General features: G+C 37.7%; 1 protein-coding gene across 1 annotated transcript in view; it reads right to left on the bottom strand.

Annotated features, from left to right (window-relative positions):
- Positions 1 to 3313, bottom strand: part of vwc2 (von Willebrand factor C domain containing 2) — a 37597-nt gene extending 34284 nt beyond the window's left edge. Inside the window, exon 1 of the mRNA XM_062995135.1 lies at positions 2669 to 3313. Coding sequence (XP_062851205.1) covers positions 2669 to 3313 — 645 coding nt within the window. The remainder of the gene's footprint in view (positions 1 to 2668) is intronic.
- Positions 3314 to 22686: the final 19373 nt, after the last annotated feature.

Below are 22686 nucleotides of genomic sequence, written 5' to 3'. Positions count from 1 at the left end.
ACAAAGCTGATCCACATATGAACACACATGTCGAAGGGGGCACGTTTCAGTCTCGCTCTGCTCAATCAGGGCGGGGATCACCATCAGTAGAGAGGAAGCAAAATGCAATTGGATAATTGGATATGCTAAAAGTCAGGATAAAATGCATAAATATATATATATAAATACAGATCAGCTATAACATTAAAACCACCTCATTGTTTCTACATTCACTGTCCATATTATCAGCTCCACTTACCATATAGAAGCACTTTGTAGTTCTACAATTACTGACTGTAGTCCATCTGTTTCTCTGCATGCTTTGTTAGCCCCCTTTCATGCTGTTCTTCAATGGTCAGGACCCCCACAGGACCACCACAGAGCAGGTATTATTTGGGTGATGGGTCATTCTCAGCACTGCAGTGACAATGACATGGTGGTGGTGTGTTAGTGTGTGTTGTGCTGGTATGAGTGGATAAGACACTGCTGGAGTTTTTAAATACCGTGTCAACTCACTGTCCACTCTATCAGACACTCCTACCTAGTTGGTTCACCTTGTAGATGTAAAGTCAGAGACGCTGATGGAGTTTTTAAACACCATACTGTCACTGCTGGACTGAGAATAGTCCACCAACCAAAAACATCCAGCCAACATCGCCCCGTGGGCAGCGTCCTGTGACCACTGATGAAGGTCTAGAAAATGACCAACTCAAACAGCAGCAATAGGTGAGCGATTGTCTCTGACTTTACATCTACAAGGTGGACCAACTAGGTAGGAGTGTCTAATAGAGTGGACAGTGAGTGGACACGGTATTTAAAAACTCCAGCAGCGCTACTGTGTCTTATCCACTCATACCGGCACAACACACATCAACACACCACCACCATGTTATTGTACTGCTGTGTTTCTAGATCTTAGACTTTTCAACTAACCACTCTCATGATGTAGTCACTGACGCAACTGCAGCATGGCAGCAAGCCAGTGCGAAAGCATAATTTAGTCCAAAACATAATCTTTCATAATTTAATGTGTCATAATTTGATTTTAACATCAATTTTTTTTCCAAAATAAATTTTAACACAATTCTGTATACAATCCATCAAAATTAGGTTGATTCATGTCCACTTTAAGCTTAATGGTGTTTAAGTCTTGATTTAAATCCAAACAGTATCTCAAGAATCAGAAAACGCATTCAGAGTGTAGAACACCAGGCAAAACGATGGTATTTTCTTATTATCAGTGGAGTGGATAAGACAAGGCTGAACATTTTCACTGGATTCTGGGATTAAGAGTGAGAGTCAGAGTAAGGAGGGGATGGGAAAAAATGTAACTCGTTTTGGTTCTACTGCAATCAATAGTGAATCAAGGTATGATGTGCACATATTAGATTATTTCGACTTGACAGAAAAAGCCACTAGAGCACAAAAATTCAATTCAGCTATGTGATTAACCGAGGTCCAGGAGAACAGAGGTTCAATAAAAATAGTAACTCAGTGTTGAATTTTAGTGCCACAAAATAAGTTTATCATAGAACTAATTACTTGTGTGTTAATAAAATACACTGGACCTTTTTTGTTGCCCTAGCCTATTTAATACAAAGAAGACTGCTGATATATTTGAGCAGCCCAAATATTTAACATGTAGTGTGGGTGCAGTGTAGCACCAGTGCCTTGAGGGCTTTCACTGTCTGTAAAAGTTTCACATCTGCTCCACATGTGCATGTGGGGCTCCTCTGAATATTTTAATTTCCTCCAACACTTTAAAAGCATGCAAAAGGTGGATTGGTGGGGAGCCCGGGTGGCGCGCCAGTGCTGGGATTCTGAACTCTCTGAGTTTGAATCTTAGCTCTGCTACCAGTCGGCTAGGCACCTCCAACAGGCACAATTGGCAGTGGCTACAGCAGACAAAATTGGCCACTAGTCTGTTGGGTGGGAAAAGAGGTGTTTACATGTATATGGAATCATACTGTAAATTTTTATTGCTTGTTTTTATACTGTTAGTGAATGTTGTATGTATACAAGAAGTTGTTTGTTGTCTAATGTGAGCTGCTGTAACAAAGAAATTTCCTGCAAAGGATCAAAAAAGTATCTATCTATCTGTCTGTCTGTCTGTCTGTCTGTCTGTCTGTCTGTCTATCTATCTATCTATCTATCTATCTATCTATCTATCTATCTATCCATCTATCTATCTATCTAGTTAGTAAGACACCCTAACCCAAGGCACCTGTACAGAAGTGGAGGAACATGGAGATCAGTGCGTGACTCTCCAAGAGTCACGCACACTCTGCAAGACTGGTCTCACGCACAAATCCATGGAAGTATGGGTGAATAAGAAGGAGTCGACTGACTGTGTACGTGTCAGGGAGAGTGTGTGTCAGGAAAATATAACCTCCTCTGATGTGATCGGGGTCCCACACAGAGGTGGATGAATTGGCTATGGCCAAGTTGGAAAAAAAGGGAAAATATGCCTAAACTGTCCGACTAAACTGGTACTAATCTGCCCTAATGTGTAAGTAAAGGAATTAGTGTTCGGTGTAGCCATTCCTGATGATAAATGAATAAATATATATAATAGTGTAACACTGAAATAAAGCATTTCTGTAGGTCAGAGTGAATAAGGGCACCTGCTCAATACTACGAAATTTACCGTAAATAAAATAATTCTTTATTAGAACAATTATGGCGTTACCTTAAACTCCTCCAGTGATGCGTAGGTCTTTCCTCTGAACTCACAGTAGTTCTTTTTCTCTTTACACTGAGGGCAGCATTGGCTCGTGTCCACACGTAGGCAGCGAGGATGCACTTTCGGACACTCTGGTTGGTCACATAGAGGCCCCTCATCTGTGCACAGGCAGGGGCATGTGGACGGTCCTGGGGTGAATTTCTCACCGATGGCAAACACAAACCCAGTTTCATCCATGCATCCTTTGCCCCTGTAATCAAGGTATGTGTACTCATCAATGGCATCCATTGAAGTATTAGCCTCTCCTGTGGGGCCTTCATCAGCTTTCTTCAGCGAGTCTTGCTCAGTCCAGGCCTCCTGCGTCTTTACCTGAGATTTTGATACTCGCTTCAAGGAACTCCAGCTAGGTCTCATTTTGCTGCTCGTTCTGTTAGCTTCCTTCTGCCCCTCCGGTCCTAGACTATTGATCTTCTCCAGACGCTGCTGCCCACCGGGCTTTAACGTGCCCTCCTTGGAACGGGTCAGCGCCCACTCCAGTCGCTCCCTCTCCTCAGCTTCAGACGCTGGCACAATGGGATTTCCCCATGCGCTTATGTGCACCAGCCAGGTTAGAAAGACAAGTCTTGTTGTCATAGCAGTGAAGCACAGCATCATCTTCTCCCCACCACCAGAAAGGTGCGATGGCACCTGGGCTCACATAACACCCCTCACATGGCAAAAGGAATCAGACTCACCTGCAGCAAAATAAATACATAACTACTCACTGGTTGGAAAACAGATTCAATAAAGCATTAAAGCATTCAGCATGATGGCTGGTGTCTAAGTTAGTAAAATTTCCTCTGTTCTGCTAGTGCCATATTCAGAAAGAACAACAAAGTAGTTAGCCAAAATCAATAATGCAGTCGAAGCAATGTATTAAAGTACTTCCCACTGCCCTCTAGGAGTAATCTCGTGCCATAATTGAATCCACCTTGTTTCAATTTTATTATCATCCATGCTTGTGACTGTACTGCCAAAAACATTTCTGCCCAGGTTCCTTTCTTACATACAACTGTGAGAAGCTGGAAGTGTAAAAATGACTGAATTAAGTGTAGTCACACATGGTAACAGCAGCAGAAACACCTATTCTCCAGTCACACCTGCACACACAGTGATGGACACAAAAATAAATTGTTTCAAGGGTTGGAAGGCTGAATCATCAGCTCCTTAACCCTTCTCGCCATTTTTACTTTCTTTTCTGGTCAGTCATGGGCACTCAAGTCGAGAAATTAAAGTAGGTTAAGTGCAAACCAAAAAGGGTAATTGAGAATGGGAACTGAATCACACCTGGATAGAGGTGGGAAAAGAAACAGCTATTTCTTGTAGACAGAATTAATGGGATATCACTGTCTGATGAGATCTGTTTGATCGATTTGATGCAGTTTTCTACTTTATGGTGGGTGATGCTTTTCAGATGGCAAATAAAATTTCTATCTAAGGGTAAAAAAAACAGCAGTAAAGTCTACAGTGTTTCTCCTGGTTTACGGTCATCATACATGAGAACATTTTACAGTCCACTCTACCTGCTGTCAGACAACCTGACTTGACTTAAGTGGGAAAAAAATCCAATCTTCATAACATTATTCATATTTTTATGAATTGTTTATTGCTGGCACAAATGTTTAATAGTATAGAGTGTAACTGTTATTAGAGCTGCAATTTAAGGAAGGTTAGGATGATTAAATATACAAGATATACAAGGGTTGTGCTGGGATGTTATTAAAGCATAGTTTAAAACAAAAATCTTGCAGTGTTCTGAGAATTAAGATGCATATATTTTTTGTAGTCTGGATGCCAGAACTACCCATAATGGTTTAATGATGTTTACATCTTGTTACAGTAAAATCCATGCTTGACGACTTCTTGGTGCCTGATTAACCACACCAAATGGAATTATTCCCAGGGAAAAAACGTTTCCACTATAGGATATAAATTGGAACCCCCAATCATACTTAACATCTGGTAGCATTCACCTAGGTTGAAGGCATCCTTTGGCATCCAACAAATAAAAATCCATATTAAGACCATATTATTTATTCCACTGCTTAAGGCTGTTGTGCTAGACACCAAGTTATGCATTTGTTTACATTTTAATTTCATTTGTTGCTTTGACTGTGGGATATTAAGTCTTGACATGTGCCAACTGTTCTTTTTGATGATGCTATTTGCTATATGATATAAGTTTTACACACACTGATGTGACTTTTAAGACAATTCGCACTAAAACATAAAAAATAGTTTCCAGTTTTAATATCTGTTGCTTTTATATCTTTTAAGCTACCCGAAAAGAGCTGATCTCTTAAATGTTGACACGTTTACTATTTCACATTAAATCTCACACAATAAAGAGCTAACTGACACTTTTTTGGCTAATACATGCTGTTAATGTTTTCATCATCAATACACCACAATCATAAACCTTTAGATACCATACTACTGTATCATATTAAATATTTAGTAGACAGGTTACCAAGAAGTGCACCAGTTACAGGATTATATATATTTATATATATTTTTTTTTTTTTACCAAAATACTACACTGCCACTATAGTATATACAGGTAAAACAATAGTAAATGGTAGGCAATGTGGGAAAAGCAAAGCACAGTTTTTCTTGTGTAAGACTGAGTGATAAAGAGCCTGTTGATGCAACACAGGTGTAGATACACAAGCCTAAACCCCTCATCCTTACAACACACTATAGTGATCAAACCAGTATTAAATCCACTGTAGCACTCACAGACCGTGCATCTGTTCATCTGTCTAAACACTTTTAGGGCTTGTGAACACTTTAAAAGCGACTTTAATAACATTTAAATGCTATATTCAGCGTTATAATAAGCCCACACAAAAGCTCCGCCGCACAGCTGCTTCTCTATGCGCGCAAAATATGGATCTGACAAAATAAAAAGTAATGGATTAAATGGAACTCTTATTCATTAACACATACTGGTTCGTTTTAACAGATTTAGGTGCGCACCGTGTCTGTATATCTGGCACGAATCGAACTTTATCCCTGCTATATTTTACAGAAAACATACATGCGTTATTTAACACAACAATAGTGCTTTTAGATTCTCACCCACCTGTGCATCCTTTTGTAAACTTGTCTTTTTTGAGGACCGGTTCGGTTTAAAATAAAAATGCATGGAGAATAAACCTTCTGATCAGGGACTTCATCACTGCTGTGCATCCACAACTCACTGCATTCAGCCTCTAACTGTGCTCCTACACACAACCCAACGCGCTCAGCTGCTGAGTTGCCAGATTGGAAAAAATTCAGTCCACAGTATCTGCGCTGTAATATCCCCAAGCGAAGGTTCACAATTAAGTGGTTATTTAATTGTGCTTACAATTTTGGACATCTCACTTAATAATGTAGATCATATTCGAGAACTAAATGTGTGATTATCGTTTTAGCTATCAGTGTGCAGTCCTACATAGTGGGTAGAGCGCATTTTAGGGCTCCTAATATAAATAATAATAATATATGTTCACTTACTTATTTGTTTGCTTATTCATTTGTAGATAAAAACAAAATGTGTCCCTGTAATTATTTGCTTTTTTGTGAAGAGGGGTTGAATGGAAATAAATGGAAAATATATACAGTATTCCAGGTTGAAGCTGGAATGGATAGCTATAAGCCTTAAGTGTGTATTACAATTAAAGATGATAAAAGTACTTGTATAACTAGTAAATGTCAGCTGTCATTGTAAATAGGGCAGTTGTAGCAGTGTTGAACTAGGAGCTCATGGGCCCCAGTGCAAAAAATTTTTGGGCCCCCCCAAAAATTTCACATATATACTGTATATAATATATATATATGAAATTTGTTATTTGTCGGGGGTTGAGTTCATGTCATAGAGGGCCCCCCCAGTGCACATGCCCCCCCCCACCCCCCCACCCCCCCTGCACCCCCGGTAGTTACGCCCCTGAGTTGTACCTTAGTGGTTAAGCTACTGGACTAGTAATTGAAAGGTCCTAGTTTAAGCCCCACCACTGTTGGGTCCTTAAGCAAGGCCCTTAACCTTCAATTGCTTGGACAATACACTGTCATGGCACTGTAAGTCGCTTTGGATAAAAGTGTCTGCTAAATGTTGAAAATGAAATTGTTTTGTGCTTTTTATTTCTACCTTGATTACGTTTTTGCATTATAGCATTGCAGTTATAACTGTGTATGTTAATATGATCTGTTTTTGTGAATGATTTTCAACGAATCAATTGCATCAAAATCATATTTTTCATTATTTTTTTATTAACCGCTTTATCCTGGTCATATTCGTGGCAGGTCTGATTTCATTGGCAAACACTGGGTGCAAGACAGAAACACCTCGGATAGGGCTCCAATTCATCACAGGACTTTAAAAGACTCAGCCAGACGTAGCCAATCATGTCTGTGTAGACGCCTCAGCAGTGGTGGGCTGGCATAATAGACCTTTGTGCCACCTAAGCACAAAGTAATATTTCATTAAATAAAATATAACTCTCATGAAGAAAATCTTGGTTTAAAGAGCCCTGACTTCAGCTCAACTTAACAGCTTTGGAATAGCTGACATCAGTTACCAGCCATACAAAATGTTTTTTTTTATTTTTTTTTATTTTTTATAAATGAGCACAAATTCCCACAGCCATACTTCAAAGTCTTGTGAAAAGCTATCACTGATCACTGAAAAGAAAAGATCACATAGGGGTCACTGTATTTTAATTCTATTTGATTTTGAATTGGTATGTCCAGCAAGCTCCTGGTCGGGTGTCCAAACACTTTTGGCGATATAGTGTAAGTGTTAAAAACTGTAAATATGTTTGAATATTTTATATAGGATCTCGATTTAAAGTTGCCAACAATATGAATATTGTGCCAGCCAAATGTGTTTTTTTTTAAATGGCATAGTTATGGGATGAAAATCTCAATCTGGCAACACTGTAACAGTTAGAATGTGGAGCTGAATTGTTGCCACGAGAGATATTGTGCTAGACTCTGAAGAGATAGAGGTGAGGAGCAGTCAGAGTATCAAGTGCCCTCACGTGCTGCTCATTTCTGCAGTGAAATGACTTAAGCCAACATATTACACTGCATACTAGAGATCTAACTGGTATATCTAAGAACACTGCCTAGTCCACCATTAGAATATTCATGTTTTTTTGGTTTTGTTTTATTGCAGTATGAATAGTTTTAACAAGCAGTTCATTTCGGGGGTACAGTAGTACAGCTTGAGTTTTTCATAGTCTCCTCATGTCCGCACACTTCTTCTAGGGAACTGACACAGCCTTGGTCAGTGGTGGGTTAGTGATTAAGGTACTGGACTACTAATTAGAAGGTTGCCATTTTAAGCCCCACCAAGTTGCCATTGTTGGACCCTTGAGGAAGGCCCTTAATCCTCTAGTTCTTGAACTGTATCAAATTGGATAAAGGTGTCTAATTCTAAATTCTTCATATGACCGTTTCACCTTGAGTACTGATTCTGTATAACCTAGCTAGATTACAACATGATTCAACCACTGTGAACTTAATAAGGAGATCATTTTATCGCATCAAAAGGGTAGAAGATGACGCCCAGGTGGCGTTAGGGATATTCCGCTAGCACACCAATGCCAAGATTCTGAACTTCTCGAATCGAAATTTGCCGTTGACTCCGGTCGGCTGGGCGCCATCTAGCAGGCATAATTGGCAGTGCCTGCAGCAGATACTAATTGGACATCGTATCTGCAGGGTGGGGGCCGGACTATGTGTGGGTGGGTGGGTCTGCATACGCTGTGTAAGGACCCTGCTTGGTGGAAGAGATGCCTGTGCAGAGTGCACGGGCGAGAAGAGGAGGGCTGTGCACGTGTCGGAAGAGACTAATTGAGTGCGCTAAATTGGGAGGAAAATGTGGAGAAAATGCAAGGGTAGAAGATTTACAAGACCTTGAACATTTTAGAGACAAACACGGTCCTTAATGGTCAAGCATAGAGGTGAGTCAGTAATGTGTTTTTCTTCCGCTGCAGAAACTGGCAATCTTGACTGTGTGACTGGCATCATGGATTCACAAAAATACCAAGGCATTTTAAGGAAGGATGTTATGCCTTCTGTGGTGAAATTGATCCTTGGTGATGATTGGATTTTTCAGCAAAAGAATTATTTAAAGCACTATCTCAAGTCAAGCAAACCTTCTCTAGATAGAAAATATTTAGAGTTAGAGCAGTTAGAGCACGAAAGCCATCAATCCTCAATGAGCTGAATTTTTTTGCATAGGAAAAATATACAAAGATTCTAAAAGAGAGTGTCAAAAGCTTATTAGCCCTTCCCAAAATCCTTTATTAGAGGCAAAAGAATGTTGTACCAAAAACTGAGGCTGGAGGTTGAATAATAGCGCACATGGAAATTTGTCAAGAACACTAGATTTTAAATTGTCTATTTATGTTCTCAAAATTGCTTGTAAGGATCAATAAATATTTTTCATTCGTTTTCATTTGAGTGTAGTTGTATATTTTTATTTAATTCTATATACATCATAATCAGGGCCGGCGCTAGGGGGGGGGCTGAGGGGGGCATTGCCCCCCCAAATTGTGTCTTTGCCCCCCCAAGCACAATGCAAGCAACGGCTATTTTTAAAATTATCTCTGAACCAATCACAAAAATGCATTTTGTTTTACAGTGTGAAGATATTTCCTTGCTTATTCCTGATTGGCTCTTTGAGTCATATAAAAATCGGCAGACTGCCCCAAACAGTTCAGTTCGGCAGTATATGTTCTGTTAGTGTGAGCGAGAGGCAGGTATACTGGTAAACACTTTTTTTTTACAGAATTAGTATTCTTTTGTTTTCTTTATATTTTAATTTCCCAATAATATAAATATTCTCACTCATTCCTATTTCCACGTTTGAATATTCTCAGTCTGTGTGTAGGTACATTTGTCAGCTTTGACTTAAATTTGTATTAAAGCCTTTCAAGAAATAGAGTTGTTCTATTAGTAATGGCAATTTAATTAAGGGGGCGTATTAAAATGAAATACAATTAGATAATCTTTTTTCTCCATTTACATAATCAACATGTATTTTTTAATCATTGGGTTTTAAGTTTAAGTTCGAAAACATGCATTTTTATTTCTTTACCTCATACATCACTTTAAGCCAGTATCAATAGCTTGGCTGTCATCATTCATGCACAAATCAAGCCTTGAATATATTTCTGGCTTCAAAAACATGACTATCAACATGCCCCCTCATTAGGTTTTACTGCCCCCCAAGCAAAGCAGTCCAGAACCGGGGCTGATCATAATACATTTTAAGGTGAAAAGGCTGAATATTTCAGATTGCAACTGTTGATTTTGAAGGCAAGCTGTATCACTTCACATTTTGTTGGTGATTTTTTTTGTACATTTGTGTCACGAATCAAGCCGCTATGTGCCACGCCCCTCTCTCCAGGAGAGTCTCAAGCCAACGCCCCTCATTATGATTGGTCCCCAGCTGCACCTTGTTTAAGGTGTACTGTTAAGGGCATTTAAGAGACAGTTGTGGAGCCTTTAGTGGGTACTATTTTGGTTTGGTGTCGTCATGCTCTTGTTAGTCCATGCTTTTATGGTTAGTCAGTTCATGTTTAGCATTAGCATTGAGATTAGCATTTAGTGTAGTTCATGTGTGTTTAGTTTACAAATTTAAATTTGTATTTATATGCAATGTCTATTGGTTTAGAGTGCAATTTTATAATCATAATCTCACAAATCTTTATATATACAGTATATACACCATTCAGCCATAACATTAAAACCACCTCTTTGTTTCTACACTCACTGCCCATTCTATCATCTCCACTTTCCATATAGAAGCACTTTGTAGTTCTACAATTACTGACTGTAATCCATCTGTTTCTCTGCATGCTTTGTTAGCCCCCTTTCTTGCTGTTCTTTAATGGTCAGGACCATCACAGAGTAGGTATTATTTGGGTGGTGGGTCATTCTCAGCACTGCATGACACTGACATGTGTGTTAGTGTCAGTCAAACAGCAGCAATAGATGAGCGATCGTCTCTGACTTTACATCTACAAGGTGAACCAACTAGGTAGGAGTGTCTAATAGACTGGACAGTGAGTGGACATGGTATTTAAAAACTCCAGCACACATACCAGCACAACACACACTAACACACCACCACCATGTCAGTGTCACTGCAGTGCTGAGAATGATCCACCACCCAAATAATACCTGCTCTGGGGTGGCCCTGTGGGGGTCCTGACCATTGAAGAACAGGGTGAAAGCAGGCTAAAAAGGTATGTAGAGAAACAGATGGACTACAGTCAGTAATTGTAGAACTACAAAGTGCTTCTATATGGTAAGTGGAGCTGATAAAATGGACAGTGTGTGTAGAAACAAGGAGGTGGTTTTAATGTTATGGCTGATCGGTGTATATGGCATGTACTGATTGGCCAATATGTGGCTCCATGGAAGTTATATATATAAATATCCATACTGATACAAATACTTATTCATAATAGCTTTAATTATATGATATTTTAATACCAAAAAAATAATAATAACTTTTTTAAAAGCTCAAGATTTTGAGTTTAAATTGTACCTTCACTTTCTATATCTGACCATAGGTATTTAGGTATGAATTTAGTTTAAAAAGGCAAACAGTATGTATGTTTTATTATTTAACATTTACACACACACACACACACCATGTTTCAGTCTGCCAGGTGGTTCCCATAGATAAATGACCAAATTACCAAAGTACCAGAATTTTGCTGCGAAAAGTGAAAAACGTTTTCCTGAACTCTGTGTTCAGTAATTTAGATGTCCACAAAATCATTTAAGTCTCATGATATTATCTGTAACCTTTCACTCTACTATGAGAATTTGTGTCAGAGGAAGTGAATGTTTGTGAACTCGGATGTTAGGTAATGCGAATGCCACCCACTATTTCCTACAATAGGACTGCTGTGCTGAAGGCGAGGTGATTACATTCTTTTTGAAATGCTTCTCCCATCTAGCACATATCTGCATTAATGCGATTGATTATTCTGAGCCAGTCACGGCCATTTCCACTGGGGAGCTTTGATGGGGCGAGATGGGAAAATCATTAATTCAGCATTAACAGAAACATGGGCAAGGGTGCCGGCAACATTTCAGAGCCGCTTAAGCTATTTGTTTTGGTTTTCCTCCCTCGCAAAAGAGGAGCTTTTTCTAACACTGAAACTATTGATTCGATCTAATATTATTCAGGTCTTGCAGTTGGCATGTAGACCTGATTCCAAAATAGAAGCATTTGGGCTATTAGCTTGTATTCTGTGACTGCTGTGAATTGCTGGTGTTTGTGTATTGCTCTGAAAATATAGACATTTTAACATGGTTGCTGATTGTTTAGAAGAAGTCAAGGGGTCTTAACTCTGCAAGTAATAGTGTGATCATGTTTGCCTAGAGGAATGTGGAGCCTTTCAGAACATTTGTTCATGCTGTATGTGTGAAAATTCTGCTTCATATCTAGTTAAGGAACAAGGAAAGAAAGTTGTTAAGAACCAGTTTATAAAGACTACCTAGACATTGACATTTACAGCATTTAGCAGACGACTTGATCCAGAATGACTTACTGAATTACTTTTTATCCCCCTTAGTAATCATTAGACATCCAGGCTACAGTCTAAGAACACTAGTCAGCTAAAGCGGAAAGTCCTGGCTGTCTTATGCTTTCAATAATTTATGCAACTGTTCTTTCTTTGTGACTAAATGCTTGAAAAACACTTTTATCAATTTTGACATCTTTAACAAGTTTTTGTTGAAGGCAGCATTCTAAGAACACTACTCAGCTATAGCTGTTGGAAAATAGCATAGGAACAGAAACACAAAGTACACATCAAATCATTTTTTAAAAAGTAGGTGTAATATTAGTTTCTTAGTAAAAAAAAAAGGTAGGTACTTAGTAAAAAGGTAGGTTTTCAGTCATTGTTTAAAAACAGAATGAAACTCAGCAGTTCCATATCTAGGGAAAGTTCAGTTTACCCCCTGGGTGCTAGTAAAGGAGGTGACAAGAGTTCCTGAAATGCCTGTTGTTAATCAGTGGGTTGCAGAGTACATAGACATAGTTACATATAGGGTGTGTTCGAAAAACCTAGGGAGCTCTCTACATAGACAGCATTTACGTCATGACATAGACGTCATCCTACGCACATCCCCGAGAAGGAGGCTGTTCAAAATCCTAGATGCCTTAATATGCTCACTAGTAAGGTATCCAAATATATATACACTGTAAAAAAAAATAGCGTAAAAAAACGGTATTTTTCTGGCAGCAGGGGCGCCAGAGAATGCCTGTAAAAAAATTGAAAAATACTGTAAAATTTAAAACGGAGATAAACTGTAAAAAAACGGTAATTATATTTACCATAATTAACATCTATCACTGTAATTTTACAGGAAATTGTCCTATATTTTCATGAAATTTTCTATTTTTAACATATATTAATTGTTAGAACAGTGTCATACACCTCTAAAAAACAGAATAATTCTCTTTATAAATGATAAAGAAAAGTTTAAGTACAGATATATTCTACTGTTATCACAAGAAATTAGCATATAAAACAAAAAAAACCATGTAATTTTACTTAGCAAAAGCCCAATTTTAAATTAACTGTCAGAGGTATTGCAAAAATTATCTGTTAAATTGTCTTTTTTTATTATTGAAATACATTAATAAACTGTCAAAATAAAAGCATTTTTCCCTAAAACATGTTACCTGTAGTTTTAAATAGTTTTTCTTCATTTAAAAATATAAGCTCAAAAAAATTAGAAGTAGGTTAAGATTTGTCTGCATAACACTTTAAATTACTGTGAAATTTTGCAGCTCTTACATGTTATATAGAACTTTAGAACATATACAGAACTTGCAGTATGAAAATGCAGTATATAAATAACTTTTGTTAAATTCAGCATCAAAATGGATCAAAATCCACCACAGTTCAGCTATTTTTGACCCAAATAATTTTCACACAAATGAACAGTAAGTGTAGAAACGAGGTAATGTTATATATTTAATGTTATGGCTGATCAGTGTAAGAATCAGACGTCTTTAACACAATACAGCATACAATACAATACAATAAGTGCAATCAGAATTCATTTAAATGGAAAATGTTTAACAAAGCACCATACAGTTAAGTGAAATGTCTACAAAACATGAAACACGTATAAATCTGAATTATGTACAAAACACAGTACCAACATTGAAGTTTTCAGAAAGTGCAACCACAGTGGGATTCGATAAACAGTACATCACAAGTGTAATACTCAGTATGGACTACATCTCACTGAACAGCTTGGTATTTAGTAATTGAGCTTCATGACAGTTTGTTAGCATCTAGTTCCAGAAACAAACAGTTTTGGAGTACATCAAAAGTGTATCTGAATGTAGGAGGGTAACTCAAGTTCTAAATCATAAGGTTATAAATATACAGTGTATCACAAAAGTAAGTACACCCCTCACATTTCTGCAGATATTTAATTATATCTTTTCATGGGACAACACTGACAAAATGACACTTTGACACAATGAAAAGTAGTCTGTGTGCAGCTTATATAACAGTGTAAATTTATTCTTCCCTCAAAATAACTCAACATACAGCCATTAATGTCTAAACCACCGGCAACAAAAGTGAGTACACCCCTTAGTGAAAGTTCCTGAAGTGTCAATATTTTGTGTGGCCACCATTATTTCCCAGAACTGCCTTAACTCTCCTGGGCATGGAGTTTACCAGAGCTTCACAGGTTGCCACTGGAATGCTTTTCCACTCCTCCATGACGACATCACGGAGCTGGCAGATATTCGAGACTTTGCACTCCTCCACCTTCCGCTTGAGGATGCCCCAAAGATGTTCTATTGGGTTTAGGTCTGAAGACATGCTTGGCCAGTCCATCACCTTTACCCTCAGCCTCTTCAATAAAGCAGTGGTCGTCTTAGAGGTGTGTTTGGGGTCATTACCATGCTGGAACACTGCCCTGCGACCCAGTTTCCGGAGGGAGGGGATCATGCTCTGCTTCAGTATTTCACAGTACATATTGGAGTTCATGTGTCCCTCAATGAAATGTAACTCCCCAACACCTGCTGCACTCATGCAGCCCCAGAACATGGCATTCCCACCACCATGCTTGACTGTAGGCATGACACACTTATCTTTGTACTCCTCACCTGATTGCCGCCACACATGCTTGAGACCATCTGAACCAAACAAATTAATCTTGGTCTCATCAGACCATAGGACATGGTTCCAGTAATCCATGTCCTTTGTTGACATGTCTTCAACAAACTGTTTGCGGGCTTTCTTGTGTAGAGACTTCAGAAGAGGCTTCCTTCTGGGGTGACAGCCATGCAGACCAATTTGATGTAGTGTGCGGCGTATGGTCTGAGCACTGACAGGCTGACCCCCCACCTTTTCAATCTCTGCAGCAATGCTGACAGCACTCCTGCGCCTATCTTTCAAAGACAGCAGTTGGATGTGACGCTGAGCACGTGCACTCAGCTTCTTTGGACGACCAACGCGAGGTCTGTTCTGAGTGGACCCTGCTCTTTTAAAACGCTGGATGATCTTGGCCACTGTGCTGCAGCTCAGTTTCAGGGTGTTGGCAATCTTCTTGTAGCCTTGGCCATCTTCATGTAGCGCAACAATTCGTCTTTTAAGATCCTCAGAGAGTTCTTTGCCATGAGGTGCCATGTTGGAACTTTCAGTGACCAGTATGAGAGAGTGTGAGAGCTGTACTACTAAATTGAACACACCTGCTCCCTATGCACACCTGAGACCTAGTAACACTAACAAATCACATGACATTTTGGAGGTAAAATGACAAGCAGTGCTCAATTTGGACATTTAGGGGTGTAGTCTCTTAGGGGTGTACTCACTTTTGTTGCCGGTGGTTTAGACATTAATGGCTGTATATTGAGTTATTTTGAGGGAAGAATAAATTTACACTGTTATATAAGCTGCGCACAGACTACTTTTCATTCTGTCAAAGTGTCATTTTGTCAGTGTTGTCCCATGAAAAGGTATACTTAAATATCTGCAGAAATGTGAGGGGTGTACTCACTTTTGTGATACACTGTATAAGGCATAAATCAGCCCGAACTGCAAAGGCAAGGAACACACTGCCCAAGAACCACACCACCTTCTAATACCACTCCAGTATTGGCAGGGGGTCCATGGCTTCAGCTCCCTCAACTCTAGTCACACAGATCCCCAGAACAGTCTCCTCAATCCCCCGTTCAGTTGCAGCCATATCACCATCCTACAATGGAACAGAGGATGAAAAAATCACTTTCTTGAACTTAACAGTACACAAATATCCATTTAGGACTTAACATATCTCACTTTAACCTTTATTTTAACTCAGACGTAAAAGATGGGGTGGTTGCTGTAACAACTCAGAGGAAACTTGTGCTTACCTTCACCCTCCTAGCGCTGATGGTATTGCGTGATTGGGGGAATCCTAAACTGTAGATGAAATTGGATACTATTAAAATGATATATAAATAAAAAATTACTAAAGAAAACTAAAGGAAATCAAAATCAGCAAGACAAATATTTATAAAGAAATTACCAGCTTAAAAAAGAAAAGACATAAAATACATAAAACTAAAAAGTAAGTAAAAGAACCAAACAGAATAAATAATAAGAATTTCCACATTTTTTCTTCTTCACTTAATCTAAACTTAACTCAGTGTTCAGTCAAAAGTAGCTCAATATTCTTCAATTTAGCATAAAATGTAGAAAAAAAAATTACCAGTAAAAGGTCAGTCCAACTGCAAATACACATTTCCAACCATCTGTAAACAGAAGATACAAGACATCAGTTGTTTTGTTGTAAATAACTAAAATATTATTTCTATAGTAAAGACTTTAACATTACAAATTCATTGATTATCCAACACTGTTCACATGTGTGTGCTTTCCAGGATAACAGTCACAAAACTCAGGTTTGTAATGATACTAACGTTACAGAATCACTTTGTTTTTAAGTTTGTGCAGAACGTGAGCGCCAAACGAAAAGCACAGGGTTCCCCTCAGGCTCGAGCTGCCTGCTCACATCTTAGCTAGCTAGCTAGGTTGTATCCATGTTTTTTAATGCACTGGCACCGCAAATATTACACATCTTTTTATTTTCTACCTTCTTCTAATATATTTCTGCATTAAGTAATTTAAGCCATTTTTACCTTTCGGGAAAGAATCTTACTGCCACAAGTTGAGAATACTGGCTGTTGAACTTGACTAGCTTAGCACTAGCTAGCACCACGGCAATGCAACGTTATCACACACAGCGCAGCCGGACTTAATATACAGTCAGCCAACGGCAATCTATTAAAATCTGCCTCAAGACTTGAATATTATTCACAGAATCCCTGGAAAGATGTTAATAAATAAATCACTATAAGCAGGTCCGCCGTTAGCATTAGCACGCGCGAATTAGCGTTAGCATTTTTAAACAAATAAAGCATGTACAGCAATAAAACTTGAATATTATTCAACTAAAGAGCTATATTAAACAATATAATAAGATAAACATCATGATTAGCATGCAATTAGACATATGGAAAAAGATTTTGTAAAGCTTCACATTACCTGAGATGCCATTGAAACACAATGTGCCTTCACGATGTATTGCGTAATCCCCGGTGCGTCATATCCGGTTTCACCTGATAAACTTATTGCATTAAGTAGTTCCAGGGAAATAAAGCAACTAAGTTAAGTTAACTAATAAACACAATGCAGTCATGTTTAAATCTAAAATGTAATTGATTTGTGTCACACCAGCATATATTCTTTATGCAAAACCAACAGGCACTCAAAAGTGTGTAACTGGTAAATTAGAGCATCATTTTATATCTGTGGTGCTCTGGTTGGAATGTGCACCCAACATGTTGCACAGATGAACTGTAATACATTTTTCCTGTGAATGTGGGGATGGGTAAATTATGCTTGATTTAAATATTATAAATGTGAGAATAAATCACAGTTAATAACGTTTTAAATTTGACTATGGTTTTACACAGTTTGTATAAATGCACTTATTTAACAATTCAATCTTTAAATTAATACAAATGCATAAATAAAGTAAAAGTTAAAATCTGTTTAAATTGTATTGTTGCCTGTCTAATAAGGTAGGCAATACCTTTGTTTTTCCAATTTATGTATGTAAAGTAGTGGTTAAGAAATGCAAAATTACTAAATATTTCTTTCTTTGATCACATATTTTTTTTGCAATTGTACATTTTTAAATGCATTATTAACAGTATTTTTATTTATTTGACAGTGATATATCGGTATAACAAAAGTTTTTTTTTTTGAAAATTACAGAAGATTCTGCTATTTTTGTCAATGAAGATTACTTTATTTTTACAGTTAGTTTTGTTAAAAGTGTCATCTAAAAACTGTTAAAAAACAGATTTTTTATGTATTTCATTTATACAGATTTTTTATGGTAAATCACATGACACTTTTCAATATACAGTTTATTCTTGTAATTTTACAAAAAAATTCTGTCTTTTATAAATACAGGGAAAAACTGTAAAAATGTACTGGGAAAACCTGTAAAAAAATGTTTATTTTTTACAGTGTATATATAAAATGTCAATGGTATTTTGACTCAAGAACAAGTGAGCATCCAATGCCGCCTTAGCAGTGGAGGCAATCCCAGCATTCAGTGCGGCATTATTTTCAAACATAAATAATTATTATTCATTTTTAATTTGTATAAACGTGCACAAGTGTCGTTTATTTGCAAATTCGGGCTTGTCAGCGAATGTAACCATTTTCGGTACACAGAGGGAGATGTTAGTTGACATGCTAGCACGTTGTGCCACCCCATCCCATTGTTTGAATGACATGATGCTAACTGTGTTAGCTTAGTTAGCGAAAACTGGAATCACTGTCTAAAAAGCACGTTCGAATAACCTGCCTTATAAGTCAATGACTTGAATCCTCTCTAGCTGCCTATGTGGGCAGTAAGACAGCAAGGCAGCTCACTAGGTTTTCGAACACACTCATAGTGTGAACATAGTACATAGTCAAAAATAATAGGTCAGTGAAAAAGGAAATTGTACGAGAGCAATGTTTTAGATCAAATTTGCACTTGTCAGCCCTGCCCCATCCCCCTTTTAACCAAACATAAGATATTCTAAAATAACATTCACCTTTTAATGATTTATTCATATATGCTAATTCCTCATTTCTTTTATGGCAAGTAAGTGAGTCAATACTTCTTCCCTTTAAACATAGATATTTTGCAAATCCTTGGAAAACACAGTTAATATACATATGTGCCAAAATATATTTGAGCATTTACTTTTAAAATGATAGGGTAAAGTACTTTTAGCCTCTGCTAAATGCCGAAAATGTAAGTACTTTATCCTTCTTAATTATTGTTAGGCAACCCTCACATAGATGTTTGCCTGCCAGCAACATTCCAAACCAGCATTGCAAGCTGTCAGGCCAAGACAGCAGTCCTGCACTTGTGCAGGGTTCCAGTACAAAGTACACAGCCAAGTTTTACCAGTGCTTTCAAATAAGTTAATGCTGTTCCATTTGCTTTCTATGGAACTATCAGTGTTTTAAAGCTGGTGCAGGCACTTACAAAAAGTCAATAGATGAAACACAGCAGTGTAATTGGATAGATAAAAAAAACAGACGTGTGGCTGAAAACTGAATCAGTTCCAGCATTTCATGATGTACCTTAAAGACCTCAGAACAAATGAGGCTTTGTGTTGAAGTTAAGAAACAATGTAGTAAATTAAAAAGATTTTAAGAAGATGATTATATGGCCGCTCAGGTGGCGCAGCAGTAAAATACAGAGCTGTATACAGAGCTGTAAAGCTAGCACACCAGAGCTGGGATTTTGAATACATCATATCGAATCTCAGCTCTGCCATCCGACTGGGCTGGGAGGCTACATGAACAACGATTGGCTGTTGTTCACAGGGTAGGATGAGCCAGACCATGGTTCCTATTAACTGGTGCAATTACGACCTCTGCTGGCTGATTGATGGCGTCTGTGCAGAGTTGGGGAATAATGCTGATCAGGGTGCGGCTCTCCGTGCACAAGGCTGATCCGCATATGAACTCAGCTTGTGCAGGTGAAAAGATGCAGTTGGTACTGCACACGTGTCGGAGGGGGCATGTGTCAGTTGCAAAGCTCCTCAGTCAGCAGTGGAGGGTTGAATCGGTAGAGGTGCAGCATAATGAAATCAGGGTAATTGGGTATGACTAGATTATTGGAGAAAATTGTCGGGGAAATTGGAGAAAAAAAGTGATCATGTTTTTTGTTGCTGTTATCATTTTGGTTTGTCCAAGGATTATTTCTTAATGCATCAATTAAATATTGAGAACATCCCTTGGGCAGCTGAAGCTGAATTAGAGGAGCTTCCTGCAGCATGTCAAAAAATGCCCCTTCAGATAATTACAAACTGTAAATTAACTGTGAATAGCGGGCTATTTTCGAACAAATGCAGTTATATCAGAATCAGTTTTATTGAGCAATAAAGGAAATTTTCTCAGAGGAACGTATAGTCCTCCTCCAAAAGCACAAGCAACCAAAATAACTCCTACTTCAGCAATCCATGTATTATTGAAAAGAGTTACATTTATGCAGAAATGCAACCACAGCATAAGCAGAAGCCGACACTTCCTGTTGAAGAATGTCTTGTAATAAAGAGAACAAAAGAAGTGCAATTACTTTTTATACAGAGTTATTTAGATCTGTTCTAAAATTAACAAAGCTTTTCAAATTAAAACAAAATACAAACTAAAAAGTTGTAGTTCTCTAATAAGAATCCCATTTAATAAATTCAGGAGTATGTTCTGGAATAATACGAAAAAAGAACCTTAATTTACTACTTAAGATACAATCGTACGCACTTCTAAAATAAACAAATCAGTATTACACTCATCATTTTTGTAGTGAAAGTTTACATTTTATGAATTTGCATATGGTGCTTTCTGACACTACTATGATTACATATAGCTTTGGGATAACCCAGTCTGTTTAATTGAGAAGCTATATGGGCAGCATGGCTAAAGAAACCCCAGGTCAGCTAGCACTGCATGCAGCCTAAGGAAGAAGTAAAATGTCAGAACCAGAGGATAAAATAAGAAACATGTTCCACATTTATGAAGATAATTGCTGTGGATAACAGGCATAATACAGAAATAATGTAGAAGACAAAGGTTTAAGTACAGTGGTACTTTGAAACTCAATGTTAGTTGGTTGGGACTGGTGTTAAGTTTAAAAGGCGTTTGTATGGAAAACCTGTAAATGCGTTCCATGGGCCTGTGGAACTGCCTATATTTTAGGCTAATGTAAAATAATGGGGTTGTTTTTGACACTTCTACACTAAAAATAACACAAATATAATCTATAAAACACTGAAATACAACTGAAAACAGTTAAAAATCAGTAAAGAATACTAAAAAACTTTACCTTTACTTCTTTATTGTTTCCTTATGCTTCTCAATCGTGGAGATGCTTCATCTTGGAATACCGTAATCCATTCAGTAAAGGCGCATTCACATGAGAGCCACACAATAGCGTTTGTGTCAATGGCTGTGTCGTTATTTCCTATAAAGTGTAGCGGTGCACAAAGTCTAACGCGACTTATTATACTAAAACGAGCTAAGAATTTCATTAGTGGAGAGAACTAATGAGCAGTTATAATTAAGAGAGGTTTAGTGTTTCTATGTTGTCTATTATGAGTCTTACTGCACCGCTCAAGCCAAGCGCTGAACAAAGCGGCTGTTAATTGGTAATTTGAAATTAAATAAGTAATAATAAAAATTAAAAAACTGAACACTGAGTTTAAGGTAAACGTTGAGGTAAAGGGTACAAATTTCTCGACGAAGGGCGTTGAGTTTCAAAGATTTTGAGTTTAGGGGACGTTGAGTTACAAGGTACCACTGTACTTGGAACAGACTCATGTCATGGCAGTCTTTCAACATTGTGCTTTCAACAATTTATGCAAATGTTTTTTTATTATACATTTTCTGAAAATTTAACATAATACAATAAAATGTGCTTGGCTAAACATACAAAGTTTCTGGAAAAGTTGGGACATTTTGTAAAATGCAATAAAAACAAGGATCTGTGATGTGTTATTTTTCTTTAACATTTATTTAATAGAAAAAATAATAATACAAAGAAATTAATTTTAATATTTTGGCTGACCAACTTAATCAAATGTTTATTTGATGCCTGCAACACACTTAAAAACATTCCACAATAAGCAAATGAATTGGTATATAAGCAAGCGTACGTATTATTATTGGGTATTAAAAAAGGATCCACCAAAGGCTCAGTCTTTGAAGCAAAAATGGGTTGTTTTTCAGCATGTTTCTGTCATGAATGTAACCAAAGTGTAAAACATGACATTAAGCATATCCTGCTTTTAAGTAAAATAAAAGATAAATTATATTACTAAAAGGTGTTAGGGCGGCAGGTGGCTAAGTGGGTAGCACTGTCGCCTCACCGCAAGAAGGTCCTGGGTTCGATCCCCAGGCGGAGCAGTCCAGGTCCTTGCTGTGTGGAGCTTGCGTGTTTTCCCCGAGTCTGTGTGGGTTTCCTCCCGGAGCTCCGGTTTCCTCCCACAGTCCAAAGACATGCAAGTGAGGTAAACTGGAGATACAAAATTGTCCATGACTGTGTTCGATATAATCGTGTGAAATGATGAATCTTGTGTAATGAGTAACTACCGTTCCTGTCATGAATGTAACCAAAGTGTAAAACATGACGTTAAAATCCTAATAAACAAACAAACTAACTAAAAGGTGTTAAACACAAAAACAAAATAATTTATAGACTACGCAAAACAAAAAGGCCTAAAGCATACTTGATATTTGACTTCTAAAATGTATGTTTTTTCATACACATAATATAACCAAAGTATTTGGACACCTGACCATAAGCTTGTTGGAACAAATTGTATTAAAATAAATTAAAGTACACCTGTGGGACTTTGTGCCACTTCAGTCAAAAAAGCATTTGTA

Source organism: Trichomycterus rosablanca, chromosome 5 (genome assembly GCF_030014385.1).
Source record: "Trichomycterus rosablanca isolate fTriRos1 chromosome 5, fTriRos1.hap1, whole genome shotgun sequence".
Taxonomy (NCBI): Eukaryota; Metazoa; Chordata; class Actinopteri; order Siluriformes; family Trichomycteridae; genus Trichomycterus; species Trichomycterus rosablanca.
Note: the sequence above shows the minus strand (reverse complement) of the source record. Positions and strands in the feature narration are given on the sequence as shown.